General features: G+C 53.5%; 1 protein-coding gene across 2 annotated transcripts in view; it reads right to left on the bottom strand.

The window, feature by feature from the left end:
• Positions 1 to 54: 54 nt before the first annotated feature.
• Ccdc13 (coiled-coil domain containing 13) overlaps positions 55 to 18,826 on the bottom strand; it is a 50,749-nt gene continuing 31,977 nt past the window's right edge. For both annotated transcript variants that reach the window (XM_004662012.2, XM_045137083.1), the window contains 8 exons: positions 17,654 to 17,830; positions 16,636 to 16,842; positions 13,865 to 14,007; positions 13,050 to 13,133; positions 12,025 to 12,147; positions 2,586 to 2,737; positions 1,337 to 1,451; positions 55 to 678 (listed from right to left, as the gene is read on the bottom strand). In XM_004662012.2, the coding sequence (XP_004662069.2) occupies positions 519 to 678; positions 1,337 to 1,451; positions 2,586 to 2,737; positions 12,025 to 12,147; positions 13,050 to 13,133; positions 13,865 to 14,007; positions 16,636 to 16,842; positions 17,654 to 17,830 (1,161 nt within the window). In that variant the 3' untranslated portion in view covers positions 55 to 518. The remainder of the gene's footprint in view (positions 679 to 1,336; positions 1,452 to 2,585; positions 2,738 to 12,024; positions 12,148 to 13,049; positions 13,134 to 13,864; positions 14,008 to 16,635; positions 16,843 to 17,653; positions 17,831 to 18,826) is intronic.

Genomic DNA, 18,826 nt, shown 5'->3' with positions numbered 1-18,826 from the left:
AACTAGGGCACTAGAGGGTCAGGTTTCCATGGCAGACACACACTACCTGGGAGCTGTGGTGGTTACGAAAGTATTGTAATTTCAAGTCTGAGGCATGCCTCTGAGTCACAGGCCACAGAGAGGCTGGGCACAGGATGCCACATCTGTGGAGGGGATGGCCAACAGAAGCCTGGGTCCAGGTGGAGGAGGCTGGTGGAAACTGGGTGGCTGGGGATGGATGTTCCCAGCCCAAAGTACCAAGGACTCCTCTGAGTGTGGAGAACTCATGCCAGGGCATCAGCGGGCCACTAGGACACAGACAACTAGTCTGCTCAAAGGACTGCCTCTGAGCTGTGTCCCAGAACCCTGAATGGGGCTGGGGTGGGGGGAGGCTCCTCCCCTGCCCAGGTCCTCCTGTGCCTCCCAGTCTGTCTGCTCTGCAGGCCTGGGCTCTGCCAGTGTACAGAGCTGTTTCTGGGAAGAGATGCACTGGCTCCTGTGGCTTCCAGAGGCAGGCAGTCCTGGTTGGCCCCGAGGGTCTAGTGCTTGTCGACTTTCTGTTGCCGTAGTGCCTGCAGGAAGACCCCCTTCACCTGGCTCAAGGTCTCGTGGTACATGCGGAAGTCCTCCTCCTTCCCCTGCAGGGCACTGCCCAGGGCGGCTCTCAACATTTCATTCTCTTCTACCTGGATGGCCAGCCTGGACCACAGGGAGAGAAGGCTAAGTGTGCCAAGCTGGCTTGTGTGGGCGTCCTAGGGACGTGACTCTGGAAAGAGTCTGCTGTGACACACCCTGTCTTCCCTCCACCCCTGTGGGACAAATGCCATTTGCATTCCTCTCTGGGCCCACCACCCTTAGTGGGCCTGGCACTCAGTAGTGGCTCCCAGCAATTTTCCTAAGAGGAGCCTGGATATGTATAAGCCCTCTTGCTTCCTTTCTCAAGTAGGTAGCCTAAGCGGGTCTCAAACTCACAATGCAGCCAAGAATGATTTTGAAATGTTAATCCTCCAGTAATGGGATTACAGGTATGCACTACCACACCTAGTCTTAGGCAGTGCTGGGAATAAGGCCTTCACGCATGCTAGGCAAGCACTCTAGTAGCTGGTCTGCATGCCCAGCCCCATGACTGCTCTTATAAGGCTCAAATGGGTGAGAAAGTGGGAGCAGTAGCCCCATGATTAAGATTCTCGGGTCACAGTGGCGCCCTCTGTAGGCCAGTCCTTGAACTGCAGGCATGGAGCCCAGGACCCCAGAGGATCAGCCTGCTGAGTTCAAAGAGGAATGAACAGTCTCTCTGCCCACCAAAGCCCTCATGCAGACACTGCTACCATTCATGGCAAGCAGGGGCAGGGAGCACCTGGCAGTCAGTTCCTGCATCCGTGATTCCATGGGCACGTCCGAGAGCTGGGTGGAAGATGAGTCCTTTTTTGTACTCCCAGTGGAGCTGTGCTTGGGGCTGGAGGCAGATGGACCTGTGGATGGCAGCAGCCACTTTATGAAGAAATGCAGGCGGCTGCCAGTACTCCTTTTCCTCCCATGCCCATTTCCTGTGAATTTCGCTTGGCAAGACATCCCACTCCTACCAGGTACAACACAGGTTACCTCCCTCTAAAAGCGCCCCCATTCCTGCTCCAAGTCCCACCCATATCTTTGGTCTCTGCTGCAGCCCTGGCTCTGCCTGCTGGTTCCATGGTGGGTCCCCACCTCACCATCTGCCGTTCCATGTGTCTGATAACTTATTTGCAACAAGAGAAGCCAGCAGAGCCTGAGTCTAGACGGCCACTGCTCCCAATGCCTGGCTCGGCCAGCCCCTCCCCCACCAGTCCCCATTCAGGCCGGCAGTCTCACACTGAGCAGCAGGGGGTGGCTGGCTCAGTGGCCATGAGATGCTCAGAGAAAGAAGACAAGACTGATAGTGAACGTGGGTGACATCACAGCAATAAAAGCCTCTGTGCTGAGAGGCTCTTGGGAATCACCAGGCTTGCGCACACTTGGCCTTCACTGTGCTGTGTGGACTCAAGTAAGCCATCAGCCTCCCTGCGCTGCCTTTCTCATCACCGCTGTGGGCTTTGTGAGGATTAATTCATATTTGTCCTCAGGGCCCCGTCTGGTTGACCACTCCTGTCACTCCCCAGGTCTGCTCTGCTCGGCCTCACTGCCTCCTCGCTGTTCCTCCGGGCTCCAGCTAAGCTTCCACAGGCCTGTGCACTTGTTCATCCTCCCACACGAACATCCCCCCACCCCCCGTGCCCCAGCGCAAGCTGCCAACCCAGCTGGTCTGGAGATGCCAGCAGGAGAAGCACCCTCTTAGAGCAGTGGGTCCTTCATTAAGGACGGCATTCCAGCTGCAATATCAGACAGTAGGGTGTGCTTCTGTCTCCAGGGCCTAGCAGCAGGTGATGGCACAAGTGACCCCTGCAGCCTTAGTGACAGAGGCTGACGCTGTCCATCGCCCCCTTCAAGCATCTTGGACCATCAGATAGAAGCCGCCCGCGCAGGAGGATGAAGCCTAACAGAGAAGACCAGTGACACCCTGAGCAGACGAGCAAACGGCAGCTTTCTGCTTCTTCGACAGTGAGGTTAGGCCATCCCGGCCTGGCTCCTACCTGGCTTGTTCCTGGGGCCTTTCTGTGAGGTCGACATCCTGGGGGGCTCCAGGCGCACCTTCTCCAGGTGCTGCTCCAGCAGCACAGCGCGGTGGCGCTCGTCCTGCAGCCGCCGCTCCGCCTCCAGAAGCTTGCCGTTGCTCTCCTCCACCCTGGTCAGTAGAGAAGCGCTGCACACCCAGCAGGCAGGGGTGGCCCCACCCCCGTGGGCTCCCACAGCCGTGGGCACCCTGCAGTGGTGGAGACGGGACTTGCTCTTCTTCACATTCATGGAGGGGACATGGGGCATGATTGAAAAGCACAGTTCTTGGGGGCTGGGCTGACTCGGCCAGTAAAGTGCTTGCCTCACAAGCGTGAGGATGCGACTTCGATCCTCAGAACCCGTATAACAATGCCAGGCACAGCGGTGCCCATAAGCCCAGTGATGGGGGGCAGGAGGATCCCCGGGGCTTGCTGGTTAGTCAGTCCAGCCTAATTAAAGAGCTCCAGACCAGTAAGAGGACTCTCTCAAAGGAGATGGACAGCGTTCCTGAGGAACGACACCTGAGGTCGTCCTCTGGCCTCCATATGCACATACTGTAGCACACACTTGCACACACACACTAAGAAAGACAGAGGAAAACTCCTCTCCCAGGTCCTGCTCCCTGAAGCAGGCACCTTTAGCACGTTTTGCTGCTTTTTCCAGTACTTTCTAATGAACTGCTGCAGATGGAGGTGCTGTTTGTTTTTTTTTTTAAGTTTAAACATAAGCTTTGGCTTCCTGTCATGCAGAATGAATGTTTAGATTTATTTTACTGCTCTTCTATCAACTATCACTTTTCCATTTTCCAGCTGTTGCTGCTAGATAGTGTATTCATTTGCTATTGCTGCTATATATAACAAGTTACCACAAAATCAGCAGATATTAATAGTAAAATTAGCACAAAATTAGCTTAGGATGGCACAAATTTATTATCTCAGTTCTGTATACAGGTCCTGGGCTCCCATCCAAGTGCTAAAGAGACCTGGGCTCTCTCCAAGTACTAACCAAGCCCAACCTGCTTAGCTTCCAGGATCAGACAAGATCGGGAATGTTCGGGGTGGTATGTCCATGGACTCCACATGGGCTCCTATCTGTGCTTCCAAGCCTATCGGAGTGTTGGCAGAACCCAGGCCTGGGAATCTGAGGGACCATGTCCCTATTTTCTGCTGGTTGCTGGCTTGTCATTTCCAGCTTCCAGAGGGCACACCATCTCATACATCCTCAAAGCCAGCTCTGAATCCCTCTGACCTGATTCCTTCCCTGGGATCTCTCCTGATATCCCCGGACAGAAAAATGTCTGCTTTTATGGGCTCAAGTGATTTGATGTGAGTATTCAACAATCCGGGATAATCTTCCTATTTTAGGACCCATAATGCATTGAAAAGTCTCAGGCACATACCAGCAGGGAGCAAGGATGGGGACACCAAAACCCTGTCACCCACAGGAGTACATGCAGTCACTTGTTCAGAGGTGAGACACATGGTCCAGTAAGACTACATCTCCTCCCTCATTTGCTTGTTTTTCCTGGAGTTAGTGATGGCCCTGTGTTTCCCATTTTGCTTTCTGCCTGCCTGTCACAGATTCATGGGCCTTGAAGACACTGTTATGTGGTTATTTCCCATGAAAAATTTGTTCAGTCCTGCTGGGACTTGGGCTGAGGTTCCTGCTGCAGCTCAACATGGTGTTCAGACCTCTGGGACACTGCGCAATCAAATGGAAGGCCGGGAACCCCACGGAGAGCTGCTGCACAGCAGTATGCCAGAGCCACAGCCTCCACGTACAGTGCGGGAATCATGGGCCTTCTGTGTCCGTGAAAGAAATGTCTGCAAGGGCGGCACTTTTGAAGAGAATACATTAGGTATTCCAAAACTATCCTGGGTTTCTGAAAACCATATATGAACACAGTTTACCACAGTAGATGGCTGTGGGTGGTGCTGCTTGAAGTTTTGTTTGCAACAGCAAGAAGCGAGATGACCCAGCACCAGGGAACAAAGAACTGCACTGTGCTTGAACTCCGGAGCACGGCTGGCCATGCTGTCCAGTGCAGTGGCAGCAGCCTCATGCTGACATGTGGCTAATAAAGTTTGTGAAAATGTCAAGCCTGGTGCCCAGGCATGATGCAAAGGCACATGTGGCTGGTGGTGGCTGCACTGGTCAGCAGAGACATGGCACCTCATCTGTCCATAGCAGTGGACAAACGGGGGTGGGCATGTGCACAAGCTCAGTTGCTCTGCAGGTCACAGTGTCACTGGATGCCATGAGAACACATATGTCATAGTGTCATGTGGAAAAAGTTCACCAAGCCTGGTGTGGTAGCACATTCCTTTAATCCCACACTTGAGAGGCTGAGGTAGAAGCTCAAATTCAAGGCCAGCCTGAGACTACATAGTGAATTTCAGGTTAGCCTGGATTAGAGTGAGCCTCTACCTGGGGAAAAACCAAACAAAACAAAAAGCAAAAAGAAAGCAAGATAGAGAGACAGAAAAAGAGAAAGAAAGAAAGAAAGAAAGAAAGAAAGAAAGAAAGAAAGAAAGAAAGAAAGAAAAAAAGTTTACCAAATAATGACATTAGTAAGCCTGACTATTTGTGTCTGTAAGTGCCTGACCACAGGTTGTGGCTAACAGGTAAGGGGTGGGGAGTGACAAACAGGTAGACTTGGAGGTGACATGTAGCTTAGCCTGGCATGTTGTTACAGTGGTAGTGAGGTGACTAGTTTCTACCTGTGTCAGAGGAGGTTTGCAAGAAGATCGAGAGCCTGCCCTGTGAGCAGCCATGCTGGCTGGTCTGATGGAAGGTACTTACCAAGCACAGTGAGAAGTGACCGAGCTTGGCTCCTGTACATTTGGACCCAGTGTCAGCCTGCCTGAAAGCCTGCCAATGGGAGCATGTGACTGGCTGGTCCCTGGCGGCACATATGTCCTGCCCACCCACAGCACTCCTGAGTTCTAATGATGTCATCTCGATGACATTCACTTCATCTTGGCTGTGACCCTTCCTGAGAGATGGTCCCCCAGCCCACCCTTCACTCTTCTCCACTCATTCAAGAAGCATGCGCTGCTTGCCCACTGGTGCCAGGCTGCTCTCGGCGCCCATCCTCATGGAACTTGCCGCCTCACAGCAGCAAGACCAGGAAGAAACAAACATGTTTGTACTATGTGAGGCTGAGTGAGTGAGGGGGAGAAAACAGACCGGTAAGGAAGGGTGAGCACCAGGGCAGGCACTGTGTTGGATGGAGGTTGTCAGTCACTGCTACGAATGTCCCCTGAAAGGCGTCCCTGCATGAGCCCGCCCTGTGGCGGGACTGGCAGGTCCAGCAGGTGAGAGCACGGCTCTGGGCACTTGGGGACAATGGGTAGCTTAGGAGGTGTGCGGGCTGACCATCAGCGCAGACGCTCCTTCCCTTTGACTGGCTTCAGTGAGTCCTTCTGAGATTTGGGAGATGCTGTTGGAATAAAAGCTCTTAGAAATAATTTAAAAGGGCTGGGAAGACGTCTCAGTCAGCAAAGTGCTTGCCTTGTAATCACGAGGGCCCGAGTTCAATCTTGGAACCCACATACAATGCCAAGCATTGTTGCCCAGGCCTTAACCCCAGCCCTGAGGAGGTGGAGACAGGAGAATCCCTGGGGCTCGCTGGCCAGCCTGCCCAGCCTACTAAGTGAGCTAGTGACTGAGATGGCTGCCAGCTCCTACAGCCACGGGATTCAGAGGGACAGTGTCTCAGCACATCCACTCTGGCGCCCTCTGCCTCTGACCACTAGACTGCTTTCAATGCCTCAGATGGTTAGATCAGCCCGGGTGTGGGGGTTCACTTCCAGTGAACTCTCAGCACTGGATCAGCAGCTTTTCCCTCATGCACTGTGCAGGCCAGAGGACAAGCCTGGCATCATTCCTTAGGTGCTGGCCACTATTTTTTTTTGAGGCAGGGTCTCATTGGCTGGAGCTCACCAATTAGGCTAGAATCTCTCGTCAGGACCCCGCCCCCACCACACTCCCAAGGATTATCCTGTTTCTGCTTCCCCGGTGCTGGAATTATAAACTCTATTTTTTTGTTATGGGTTCTTTGGGTCAAACCCAGGTCCACTTGATTGCAGTTACTCACTGAGCTATCTCCCCACTCCCAAAGTCTCCTTTTCCATATGAGTGAACATGTTCATGTAAGAAAAAAAAATTATTAAATCAGGCTGGGGAGATGGCCTACCCAATAAGGTCCTTGCCTACAAAGCCAAAGGACTTAGGTTTGATTCCCCAGGATCAACATAAGCCAGATACACAAGGTGGCGCATGTGTCTGGAGTTAGTTTGCAGAAGCTAGAGGCCCTGGCACACCCATTCTCTCTCTCTCTCTTCTTCTTCTCTCTCTCAAATAAATAATTAATAAATAAAATATAAAAAGAATAAAATTTACTGGTCCTATAAAGAATAACAACATATTTCTAGAACATGGGAGCTACAGATGCACATGTGAGCTGGGATTAAAGGTGACACTGTGCCATCCTTTCACAGAGGCTGACAAAGCACGGGTAGCTGGGTTTGGTGGTACACACGCTTGACCCCAGTACCCCAAAGGATGAGCTAGAAGGATCGGTGTGAGTTCAAGGCCAGCCTGGACTACGGAGTGAGTTCCAGGTCAGCCTGGGCTACAGTAAGACTCTGCTTCAAAAAAACAAACAAAAAAAAGAGGAAGCATTGTTGTTTCTGATTTTCAAAACTCGAGGAGGCTGGAGATGTGGTGGGGGTGGTGGGCATGCAGCTGGGTGGCAAGGATGCAGCTGGGTGGCGGGGATGCAGTGGGGTGGCGGGGATGCAGCGGGGTGGCGGGATGCAGCTGGGTGGCGGGGATGCAGCTGGGTGGCGGGGATGCAGCTGGGTGGCGGGGATGCAGCTGGGTGGCGGGGATGCAGCGGGGTGGCGGGGATGCAGCGGGCTGGCGGGGATGCAGCGGGGTGGCGGGGATGCAGCTGGGTGGCGGGGATGCAGCGGGGTGGCGGGATGCAGCTGGGTGGCGGGGATGCAGCTGGGTGGCGGGGATGCAGCAGTCTGGCGGGGATGCAGCGGGGTGGCGGGGATGCAGCGGGGTGGCGGGGATGCAGCTGGGTGGCGGGGATGCAGCGGGGTGGCGGGATGCAGCTGGGTGGCGGGGATGCAGCGGCTGGCGGGGATGCAGTGGGGTGATAGAGCTCTTGCCTAATACATGCAGACCCTGGGGTCTATCCCAGCAGCAAAAAACTAAAGATAAATCAAAGTACAATGAAAATTGAAGGAAACATCTTAATATACAAAACAATTTAAAAATTACAAACCAGTAACTCAACAATAGAGGAATGGTAAATAAACTAGGGGACACACATGATAAAATACATTATAGCCATAAAAAGACTACATCAAGATGTGGAGCTGCCTTCCAGACATAAAATGGCCTGGATATCCATAACCTCATAATGCCTGACACTACCTACACAAGACCATCATAATTGGAGGAAAAGATCATGATGTCAAAATAAAAGAGAAACTGATTGAGAGGGGGAGGGGATATGATGGACAATGGAATTTCAAAGGGGGAAGTTGGGGGAGGGAGGGTATTACCATGGGATACTTTTTATAATCATGGAAAATGTTAATAAAAATTGAGAAAAAAAAGATGTGGAGCTGATCCATGGTATACCAGGAGGTGAAATTAGTGGAAGATTATGCATAACATACAATTTAATTTAAATAATTATAACAACTTAAAAAATTTGAAAACATCCAGGCCTGGTGATGCACACCTTTGATCTTAGCATTTGGAAGGCAGAGGTAGGACGATCACCATGAGTTCAAGGCCACCCTGAGATTACATAGTGAATTCCAGGTCAGCCTGGACTAGAGTAAAACCCTGCCTCAAAAAAAAAAAAAAAAAGAAAACAAATAAGGGGCCAGGGACATGGCTCAGTGGGTAAGAGCATTTGCTGTGCAAGCACAAGGACCTGGGTTCAATATTTGGCACCCATGTTAAAAAAAAAAGCTTGGGGGTTGGAGAAATAGCTTAATAGTTAAAGCACTTGCCTGCAAAGCCAAAGGACCCAGGTTTGATTCCCCATTACCCACGTAAGCCAGATGCACAAAGTAGCACATGCATCTGGTGTTTGTTAGCAGTGGCTGAAGGCCCAGTGCACCCATTCTTTCTCCCTCTCTCTTTCCCTCCCTCCCTCTCTTCTACCCTTGCTCACTCTTTTTCTCTTAAATAAATAAATAAATAAATAAATAAAGCTGGGGGCTGGAGAGTTGACTGAGCAGTTAAGCAAGCATGAGGGCTTGAGGGGAGCCTGAGGCCGCTCAGTTTGATTGTGGTTTGAATCGGGTGTCCCCCATAAACTCATGTATTTTAAATGCTTGGTTCCCAGCTGATGGAAATTTGGGAGGTGAATCCCTGCTGGAGGAGGTGTGTTGTTGGGGACAGGCTTGGGGTGTCATAGCAGCTCCCTCTTGCCAGAGCTTGGCTCACTCTCCTGCTGCTTTTGCCACCTGTTGTGACCAACGTGGTGTCCAGCCTCTGCTCCACCATCTTACCTCTGCCAGCACAGTGCTTCCTCTCGAGACTGTGAGCCAAAATAAGCAGCTTTCCTTCCATCAGCTACTTTTGGTCAGGTGCTTTGTGCCAGCAACTGCAGCACCACATAAAACAGCTGGGCATGGCCACTTGCATCTGGGGGAGCAGAGACTGGAGAACTGCTGTGCCTCGAGAAACCTCCAAAGCTCTGTGATCAGTGACGAGACTCCATGTCAAGAATGTAAGCAGATGAGCAATGGAGAGGGACACCCAGCCTGCTCCTCTAGACTATGCACACTCACGGAGACCTGCACACACACGCACGCACACGCACGCACACACACGCACACACACCACACACACCTGGGACTCTGCCCATGGTGGGGGCAGACTGGAGTCTTGCTGGTCAACCAGTGTAGCTGAAAAACAGTGAGTTTCAGCTCCATGAGAGACTCTGGCAATAGAGGGGGATACTACAAACAGGCAAAGCCAAGGCTAGGGTCATTCAGCTGAGGACAGTGCAGAGAGGAGCATGCATCTCTTACTGACTGCTGCTGACCGCTTCTGCAGCACCCCAGGGAGGGGGCTTTCCTCTTCTTTGAGCATTTCAGGAATGTTGTATTCCATTAACACTCAGTAAATTAACAGCCCAACAGCAAATGCCAGGCCAATGGTAAAGCACACTGAATTTCCACAAACTTTAGGCACAACTAAGCTCTTCATTTCCACCCTCTACTGCATCTTCCCCATTTCCACAGACATCATCACTCACGCCGGGGCTCAGTCCCCAGACCTGGGAGTCACCTCACCTTCTGCTTCCCTGGCAGCTCCTCTGGCCTCTCACTGCATGTGGCCAAAGCGGCCCTTCCTGCCTGGGCTCCACACCTCTGTCCCCCCCACCCCCACAGCATACCTGGTGTCCCTCTGGTCCTCTTGTGTCAAGTCTTTACCAGTAGCCCCCACCTGGTTTTGTGTGGATGCTGGGGACTGAATTCATGTCCTCACAACTGCACGGCAAGTGCTTTATCTACTGAGCCAGCTTCTCAAACTTGTTTATATTTTTCCTTTGTTGGGCAGGAGAGGGTGTTCATTTGTTTGCTTGTTCTGAGACAGGGTCTCACTATGTGGCCTATGCTGTACTTGAACTTGCAGCTGTCCTCCTGCCTCTGCCTACAAAGACCGGGATACAGCATGTGCCACTATGCCAAGTTATATATTATCTTATTTTTTATAAGGCAGCAAATTAATGCTATGTGCCCTGTTCGTGCATAATTAATCAGGCATATGTGGGTCTGTCTGTACCACACTGTGTGTTACACTGATTCTCAAAGGAAGGCACCTCCTCTCCAAATACTGTCAGCACGCTCATGACAGCCAAGTGCTGCCATCAAGACTTTTGCTAACAACTTGAGTTCTTCATACTCTCCATATCACTTGATCAGACTCTTAAATACAGTCAGTACTATGAAAGGTGAGTCTTTCAAAATATTTGGGCTGCCATGAGTTGGATGCTGTTGCCACTGGATTCATGCTCCAAGCCAGGGTGCCTTCTCATGGGGGACACCAGACCTCCCAGAATCCATGGCTCTAGAGCAGAAGTCCTGTCCCTGTGGCCCAAGGGACATCATCCAGGGGCCCACTCTTCTTATCCTTTTCTCCTGCCCTGGCCCTGGGTGTGTTCTAGTATGGTCACTAGGTTCAAGAAGAACCAGTTCCTATCATCTGTCATCAAAGAACCCAACTGGCACATGATGGCTGTGAGGACAGGAGCTTGGTGACGTTCTCTATGTTTTCCAGAAAGAAGGTCACAGCTAGGCATGGTGGTGCACGCCTTTAATCCCAGTACTCGGGAGGCAGAAGTAGGAGGATTGCAGTGAGTTAGAAACCACCCTGAGACTACATAGTGAATTCCAAGTCAGCCTGGGCTAGAGTGAGACCCTACCTCGAAAAACCAAAAAAAAAAAAAAGGAAAGAGAGGAAGGAAGGAAGGAAGGGAGGGAGGGAGGGAGGGAGGGAGGGAGGAAGGAAGGAAGGAAGGAAGGAAGGAAGGAAGGAAGAAAGAAAGAAGGAAGGAAGGAAAGAAAGAAGGAAAGAAAGGCCCATGCTGGCCTGGACACCTGTGGCTCTTACCAGAAGGGCCACTTGAGCTAGGAGCACTGACTGAACTGCAGACATCAGTCTAGCCAAGTTATCTTCCCATCAGACCCTGCACAGCTCCAGGTGGAGCCCAGCCCAGCCCAGCAGAGTTTAAGTGCCGCTGGAATGGGTCACTACTCCCCAGCAGACCTGCCTCGCCAGTCGCCCACCTCCAGTATGCATACCATGAGCAAACCCGCTGGGTACACACAGGACAGGGCTGTCCCTGAGAGCAAGCTCCATGATGACAGGGGCCTGGGGCCATAGGCCTTTGGTGGGTGTGGTGGTTTGAATTAGGTATCACCCATAAACTCATGTGTTTTGAATACTTGGTTTCCCAGTTGATGGCAATTTGGGAGGCAGAGCCTTACTGGAGGGGATGTATTGTTGGTGGTGCGGGGGGGGGCTCACGCGTGTTGTAGCCAGCTCCCCTTTGTTAAGAGTTCACCTCACTCTCCTGCTGCTGTTCCATCTGCTGTAGGTACAGAGGTCATGTCCAGTCTCTGCTCATGCCATACTTTCCACTGCCATCATGGAGCTTCCCCTTGAGACTAAGCCAAATAAAAACTTTCTCCCCATCAGCTGCTTTGGGTTGGGTGGTTTGTCCTAGCAATAAGAAGGTAACTACAATGGTAGGCATAATTCTGGCTGGGAGTAGCCTGACCTGACACTATGGGTGAAGGTCTCAGGTGAGAAAGACGCCTGTCCCCACCCCACGCAGGCCCATGGAAGAGCTCACTGGGTGCCGTGAGTTACCGCTTCTGCAGGACAGTGACAAACTCGTTGAGCCGGTCACGCTCCACCTCAGCGGCCTGCCAGAGGGCCTTCATTTCTGCTGCTTGTGCCTGCCAGCCTTTTTGTTCCGGAGAGTTGGATGACCTGGGATAGGGGTGGAGAGGAGAGGGCAGAGGTCACCTGAAACCTGAAGACACACTTTGCTGCTGTGATGGGCGAGGCTGAGACACTCAGGGGTCCTCAGAGATGGGTGGAGAGGAGGCAAAATAACTCCTGGACCACCAGCCTGGCCCTGCTAGGTCCTCAAGCCTCACTCCATCGCTAGTGGCATTGGTATCTCTATCCTTCCAACTCCTGTGGGGCCTGGGGTACCCAGGACAGCTGTGTGGCTCTGGGGCCACCCTTCTCTTCCAGTGCTGGGGAGCTGACCCATGGTCCTTGTACTACCAAGTGTCTGGCCAGAAGTGTCACCAGGGCTTTCTGGGAGTCCAGAGAGAGGACCACTTTGCCTAGAGTCACAGAGTGAGTCACGAGTGGCCAGCTCTGGGCCTTGCTTGGATCCTGAGCTGACCTGCACGAGGGGTGGGGTGTGCTGACAGCAGAAGTGGAGCCCCAGCGGATGGCGGGTGGCTGGGAGGCAGGACAAGCCTCCTTTGTCTATAAACTGGCACTAGGAACAAAGGGCACATTTAAGCCCCAGGACTGATTCTATCAACAAAGAGGGGACTGTGGAGCTGAGGGGGTATCAGTGACTTAAAGTGAAGACCAGATGATGTGAGAAGCTCCCTCTAGAGACAGATTCTCAATGGGTCAGAGAAGGCCATGGAAGGTGCTGGAAGGATTCCTCAAGACAACTGGTAGCAGGAAGGAGCCCCAGCCTGGCAGTCAAGGCGAAGGTGATGCTCTGAAGTTGCTTACTCCATCATTTGGCCCTGATTATGACCTTCTGGGACCTGATATAACCTTGGCAGAACCCCTGGACTTCTTCCCACTTTTTAATGGACTGCAGGAGGAACTGTGAAGGTTTAAGGACCTTGGTTTCGTACCTGGGTGAGGTCCCATGAGGACTGGGCAGGGAAGGCCTCGTGAGGGAAGATTCCACCAGGGTATGGCCCAGGCTGGTCACAGAGCTATATGAAGGCAGAAAGGGCCATTAGCATAGGGAACATAATCGGCTTCACCTCGGCATGTGAGGCACAGTGGGGGTGGGAAGGGGCCGAGAAAGGGCCCACGGGGATCCGGGAAGTCCATGGAGATGGCCACATGTATCTGGTGACCACCCTAACCAGGCAGTTCTGCAGCTCTTCAGAATCCTTGCTTGTTCACAATGAAACAGAGCCCTGAGCAATCCAACACAGTCTCTCTGAGAGACAAGAGCATGGGTTCAAGGGCTGGCTCAGAGATGCCATGACAAGGGGCTGCAACTGGACAGAAAGCTCCTGAGATGAAAGGACATGGGCCTAACCAGCTCATTCTTGCAGATGCAGAGCACCTTAAAATTGTAGCCTGGAAATATACAGCTCAGTGGTAAAGTGCTTATGTATATGCAGAAAGCCCTGGCTTCTGCTCCCAGCACCTTATAAAACCTTAAAAACATGGTGGTGCATGCCTGTAATCCCTGCACTCAGGTGGTGCAGACAAGAGGAGCAGAAGTTCAAGGTCATCCTTGCCTACATAGCGAGTTTAAGGCCAGCCTGGGCTACATGAGACTCTGTCAAATAAATAAATAAATAAATAAATAAATAAATAAATAAATAAAACTGCACCCAGAGGCTTTCCATCCAAGGCAACAGAAAGCTATCTTCCTTCCTTTTGAATAAAACAGGAGTTCCTCTCAATCCCCGCCCCAAGTCTTCCTTACCGAGCCGATCCAAGCCTGCCCATGTGATCGCCTGCTGACGCTGGAGACTTGGTCATGGGGCTCTGGTCCTCGGGGAACGTGGTGTAGGCAGGGCTAACTTCGGGCCCACCAGGCCCTTCGCCCCCTCCTTTGCTGTGAAGATACTGCAGGGAACAGATGTGGGGTTGGCTCAGGGCTCTGGTGCCCAGGCCTGGAGAAGGCAGGAGGGGGTCTTGGCTTGATGTCCTGGCTTTCAGGGGACATGAAAGAGGCTTCTCTTCAGCAGTGAAAAGCCAGCCCTGTTTGGTGACGGCACTGCTTGCATGACAATGACCTCTCACAATGCCTCTGCTCAGAAAGAGGTGCCTGGAGAGAGGACAGGGCCAGCAGGACCATGAGGAGGTGTATGGCCTTGGGCTCAGGCACATCAGAGATAGATGTCTACAGGACCCACTTCTCTACGTGTGACTTAGCCCAGCACCATCTCAGCTGTAACACCTGGACTCACAGAAGCCAGAGCCTGACAGGCTGGCAGGGTCTCAGCAAAGGCGGGGGCAGGGTGCAGGTGGGACTTCCTGGGCCCCTTCCTGTTCTGGCTGCCAGCAGTCCATCTCAGGTCAGCCCACCACAAAGGAGTGCTAGTAGGTGTGACCTTTAATAACCTGGCACGATATGTCCCCTGCCATCCTGAAAGAACACATGTGCCAATATGTCCCGTGTGCTATACTTGGCCCCCACCTGGCTAGTGACCTCTGAGGTAGAATGGTGCCTAGACAGAAATGAGGTGGAGATATTAGAATGTTCCCCACCCTGCTTTAGACATCCCTCCCCAAGAGCACAGTCTGGAAGTAGGGCAAAGACTGCAAAGTAGCAGAGTCCTGTCATGGCCACAGATGGTGCCGAGGCTTGCCTCTTTCTGGGGTCTCCCTAGTGAGTCCTGCAGGCCCAAGCTGCCTGGGCTCTGGGGATGCCTGGCTTTGGGACACAGCCAATGATAGCCTGGGACTGGGGGAGGGCCTCTGGAGCTATGGCACCACCGATTTGATGAGAGCTATTCTTCAACATGCCTTAGCTGTTCAGAGTTCCACAGCAGGCATCAAGGCCCTGTGGCCTGTGCCACTCAAGGGAACTCAGGAAAACAATGAGCCGGGCAGAGTGAGGAGAAGTTAGCTTAGGGAGGCCTGGGGAGCAAGGAGAGTGTTGGAATGCACACAGCACAGAAGAGCCCGTGGGACATAAAAGGCCAACAGGCAGCTGGCCACACAGAGGCCATGGGGGAACAAGTAGGAAGGCATGTACATTAGGCACAGCTCAGCCCTGGAGTGGAGAAGGCAGGGCTGTGTGAGGAGCTAACTGCTGTCTGGAATGGAGGAGGCAGGGCTGTGTGAGGAGCTAACTGCTGTCTGGAGTGGAGAAGGCAGGGCTGTGTGAGGAGCTAACTGCTGTCTGGAGTGGAGAAGGCAGGGCTGTGTGAGGAGCTAACTGCTGTCTGGAATGGAGGAGGCAGGGCTGTGTGAGGAGCTAACTGCTGTCTGGAGTGGAGGAGGCAGGGCTGTGTGAGGAGCTAACTGCTGTCTGGAGTGGAGAAGGCAGGGCTGTGTGAGGAGCTAACTGCTGTCTGGAATGGAGGAGGCAGGGCTGTGTGAGGAGCTAACTGCTGTCTGGAGTGGAGAAGGCAGGGCTGTGTGAGGAGCTAACTGCTGTCTGGAGTGGAGGAGGCAGGGCTGTGTGAGGAGCTAACTGCTGTCTGGAGTGGAGGAGGCAGGGCTGTGTGAGGAGCTAACTGCTGTCTGGAATGGAGGAGGCAGGGCTGTGTGAGGAGCTAACTGCTGTCTGGAGTGGAGAAGGCAGGGCTGTGTGAGGAGCTAACTGCTGTCTGGAATGGAGGAGGCAGGGCTGTGTGAGGAGCTAACTGCTGTCTGGAGTGGAGGAGGCAGGCCTGTGTGAGGAGCTAACTGCTGTCTGGAATGGAGGAGGCAGGGCTGTGTGAGGAGCTAACTGCTGTCTGGAGTGGAGGAGGCAGGGCTGTGTGAGGAGCTAACTGCTGTCTGGAGTGGAGAAGGCAGGGCTGTGTGAGGAGCTAACTGCTGTCTGGAGTGGAGGAGGCAGGGCTGTGTGAGGAGCTAACTGCTGTCTGGAGTGGAGGAGGCAGGGCTGTGTGAGGAGCTAACTGCTGTCTGGAATGGAGGAGGCAGGGCTGTGTGAGGAGCTAACTGCTGTCTGGAGTGGAGGAGGCAGGGCTGTGTGAGGAGCTAACTGCTGTCTGGAATGGAGGAGGCAGGGCTGTGTGAGGAGCTAACTGCTGTCTGGAATGGAGGAGGCAGGGCTGTGTGAGGAGTTAACTGCTGTCCATGGGGCAGTGTCGAGAGAGGGGGATGAGAAGATGCAGAAGGGGTGGCAGCAAGAGTTGGCACATGGAGCTCTCGCATCTGGATCCTGCTGACTGGAATGAACATGTTGGCTGGAGTGAGCCACCATACTGGACATGAGGATGAGGGCCACAGTGGCAAATGGGAAAGCATGAGCTGGTAGAAGCCTGGATCCTTGAGGCCTCAGAAAAGCTAACAGTGAGAGTGAGAGGAAGCCATGGGCAGGTTCTGAGCAGAGTCAAAACTTGATCAGGCTGTGTTTTTGAGAAGAAAAACCATGTGTGGAATTGGACGGTGGCCCACCTGGAGCCAGGAAGGATGTGGTGAGACAAAGGAGTGGAAGGAAGTGGAAAGCACTGGGACTGTCCAGATGCTGAGGGGCTGTTCGGCTGGGAAATGGGGGCTGGATGGTACCCCGCTCACCTGCACGCTGAGCTGCCCGATCTCTAGCTCTAGCTGCCGCACCTTGGCCTCCCGCTCAGCCACCATGGCCCGCAGCTGGGCCACCAGGCTACTGCTCTGCTGGGCCTCGCTGTTGACCTTCTGGTCCTGGTGGTGCTGGGATGCACGCCTTGTGTCCTCCTGCAGGCTCAGGTTGCCCAGAACCTCCTGTAGCTGCTTCAGCTGGTCCTGGGGCCAAGCCAGAGCATAGGCGGGGGTCAGCTGGGGCTGCTCTGCTGCACGGGGAGGGACAAGAGCAGCAGCCTCTCTCCTCATAGCCTCCCACCCTTTTCCTGGGTCAGGAGGTGCCTAACAGTGGAATGCTAACTGCCACCCACAAGCAGGGACTCAAGCCCTGGTGCCCTTCTCTTGTCCTCCAGGTCCTTCTTTTGAGGGTGGAGCCAAGAAAGGCATCACAGGCATCTTGGGGTAAGAGGAAGCCACTCAGACAGTGGCTCCCCATCAAGGATTCCTGCTCCAGTACCTTGACCCTTCACCAGAGATCCTTTAGCCCTTGACTGAAGTCCTGTCCCCTATACATGACCCAAAGGAGGCCATCTGCAGACAGCAACTTTCTGCCTTGAAAGCAATAGGGATAGTGTGACATGGAAAGGGGGACCTGCTCTCTTCACCTCAGAGTCCCAGGGCACCCCAGTGGACAGCAGGGAGGGCTGACTTGCAGCCCTTGCTTTCTGTCTCTGGATGGTGGCATACAAGGACCTCAGAGGACATCTGGCTCTGCACTATCTACTGAGGCTTGGAGAAGGGACTGAGCTGCGTAGGTCCTCCAGCAAAGTGCTGACAGGGGCAGGCCTACTCTGCTGTGCCCAGAGATGGTGTCACCCCATCTCTTCTCCCTTGTATAGTCCTTTCTCCTTTGGGGTCCTAGGCCCAGGGACATGCTGGCACCAGAGACATCTGCTCCCTCAGGCTTTTGCTGAGCTGCCGTGTCTCGGGGTGCTGTGGTGCATGTGAGGGCAGGTTTCTGGGGGCCATGTACCATGAGGGCGTCGATTAGCTCGTCGTCATGTCTGCCCTTCTCCACCAAGGTCCCCATCTGGCTCCTGAGGGTCTTCACCTCACTCGATAGAACCTTGTTGCGGGACCTCATGCCCTCAAACTTCTTTCTCAGTTCTTCAAGCTCCCCCTGGAGGGTGTCCCGCTCACTGGCCAGCTTCTGCAAGGAGACAGAGAGGAGGTCTGAGACTAGCCAGGGCCACCGCTGAGCCAGGGAGCGGGAGCCCCACCCTAGGTGGCTGCCTAGGCCTCCCACTCCCTGGAGAGACGCAGGCTGGGGCAGAGGCGGTTGGTGAAGACCACAGAATGAGTCAGAGCCAGGCCTCTCAGATGTCAGGCAGGTGCAGCTCCCCCTTCCCGGCCCAGGCACCGACAGATAGCACGTCCTTGGGGAGAATGTGAGTGCAGGCTGGGAGCCTTTCAAACCCAGCACTGATATTCCCAGGTCCCCTCCCCCCAGGATAACCACTGCAAGCCTTCTGTATTTCCCCTGCTGCCCTCGCTTCCCATCTAGCTGGTCACAGGGTCCCACGGGTATTCAGCCTGTCACTGCAATCCTTGTGTCTTGATGCAGGTCTTCAGTCATGTCTTGGGCAGGTTATCACTCGGTCTCCCACACTTCCTCTTCCACCTCCCCTTCCGTGACCATGTCCCTTCAGGAGTTGAAGCCCTGTGATGGTCCCGCCGGCATGGGAGGTGCAGCACATCCCCTCCAATCACCCTCCCCTCCGGCTGTTTGATGGTGGAGCGTGCCGGGAGGCATGCTGTTGTGATGGTCCCGACATCCCATAGCCTGACGCTGGCAAAAGTCTCCCAGTGGAAAGGTACAGAGGCTTTATTGTTAGGAAGCAGCTGTCAGAGACCTGAGGTGGGCCCGAGTTAGGCTTGCCAGACCTTCTCCTGTTTCTTTGTGACTTCCTCTGAGGTAACTACTCCCTACTCTTGGACCAAGTTTGGGCGATAGATAAGTTTGGTGACTGGGGACATGTCTCCATGGAGAAAGCATCTGCTATGCAAGCTTGACAACCTGAGTTCATATCCCCAGAACCCATATAAAGGTGGGCATGCCTATGGCACATAGGGAGGCAGAGACAGCGTGCAGCTGGTGGGCCAGCTAGCCCAGCTAATACAGCAGCCAACAAGAGACCCTGTCTCA

Source organism: Jaculus jaculus, chromosome 17 (assembly GCF_020740685.1).
Source record: "Jaculus jaculus isolate mJacJac1 chromosome 17, mJacJac1.mat.Y.cur, whole genome shotgun sequence".
NCBI lineage: Eukaryota > Metazoa > Chordata > Mammalia > Rodentia > Dipodidae > Jaculus > Jaculus jaculus.
This window is presented reverse-complemented; position numbering and strand designations above follow the sequence as displayed.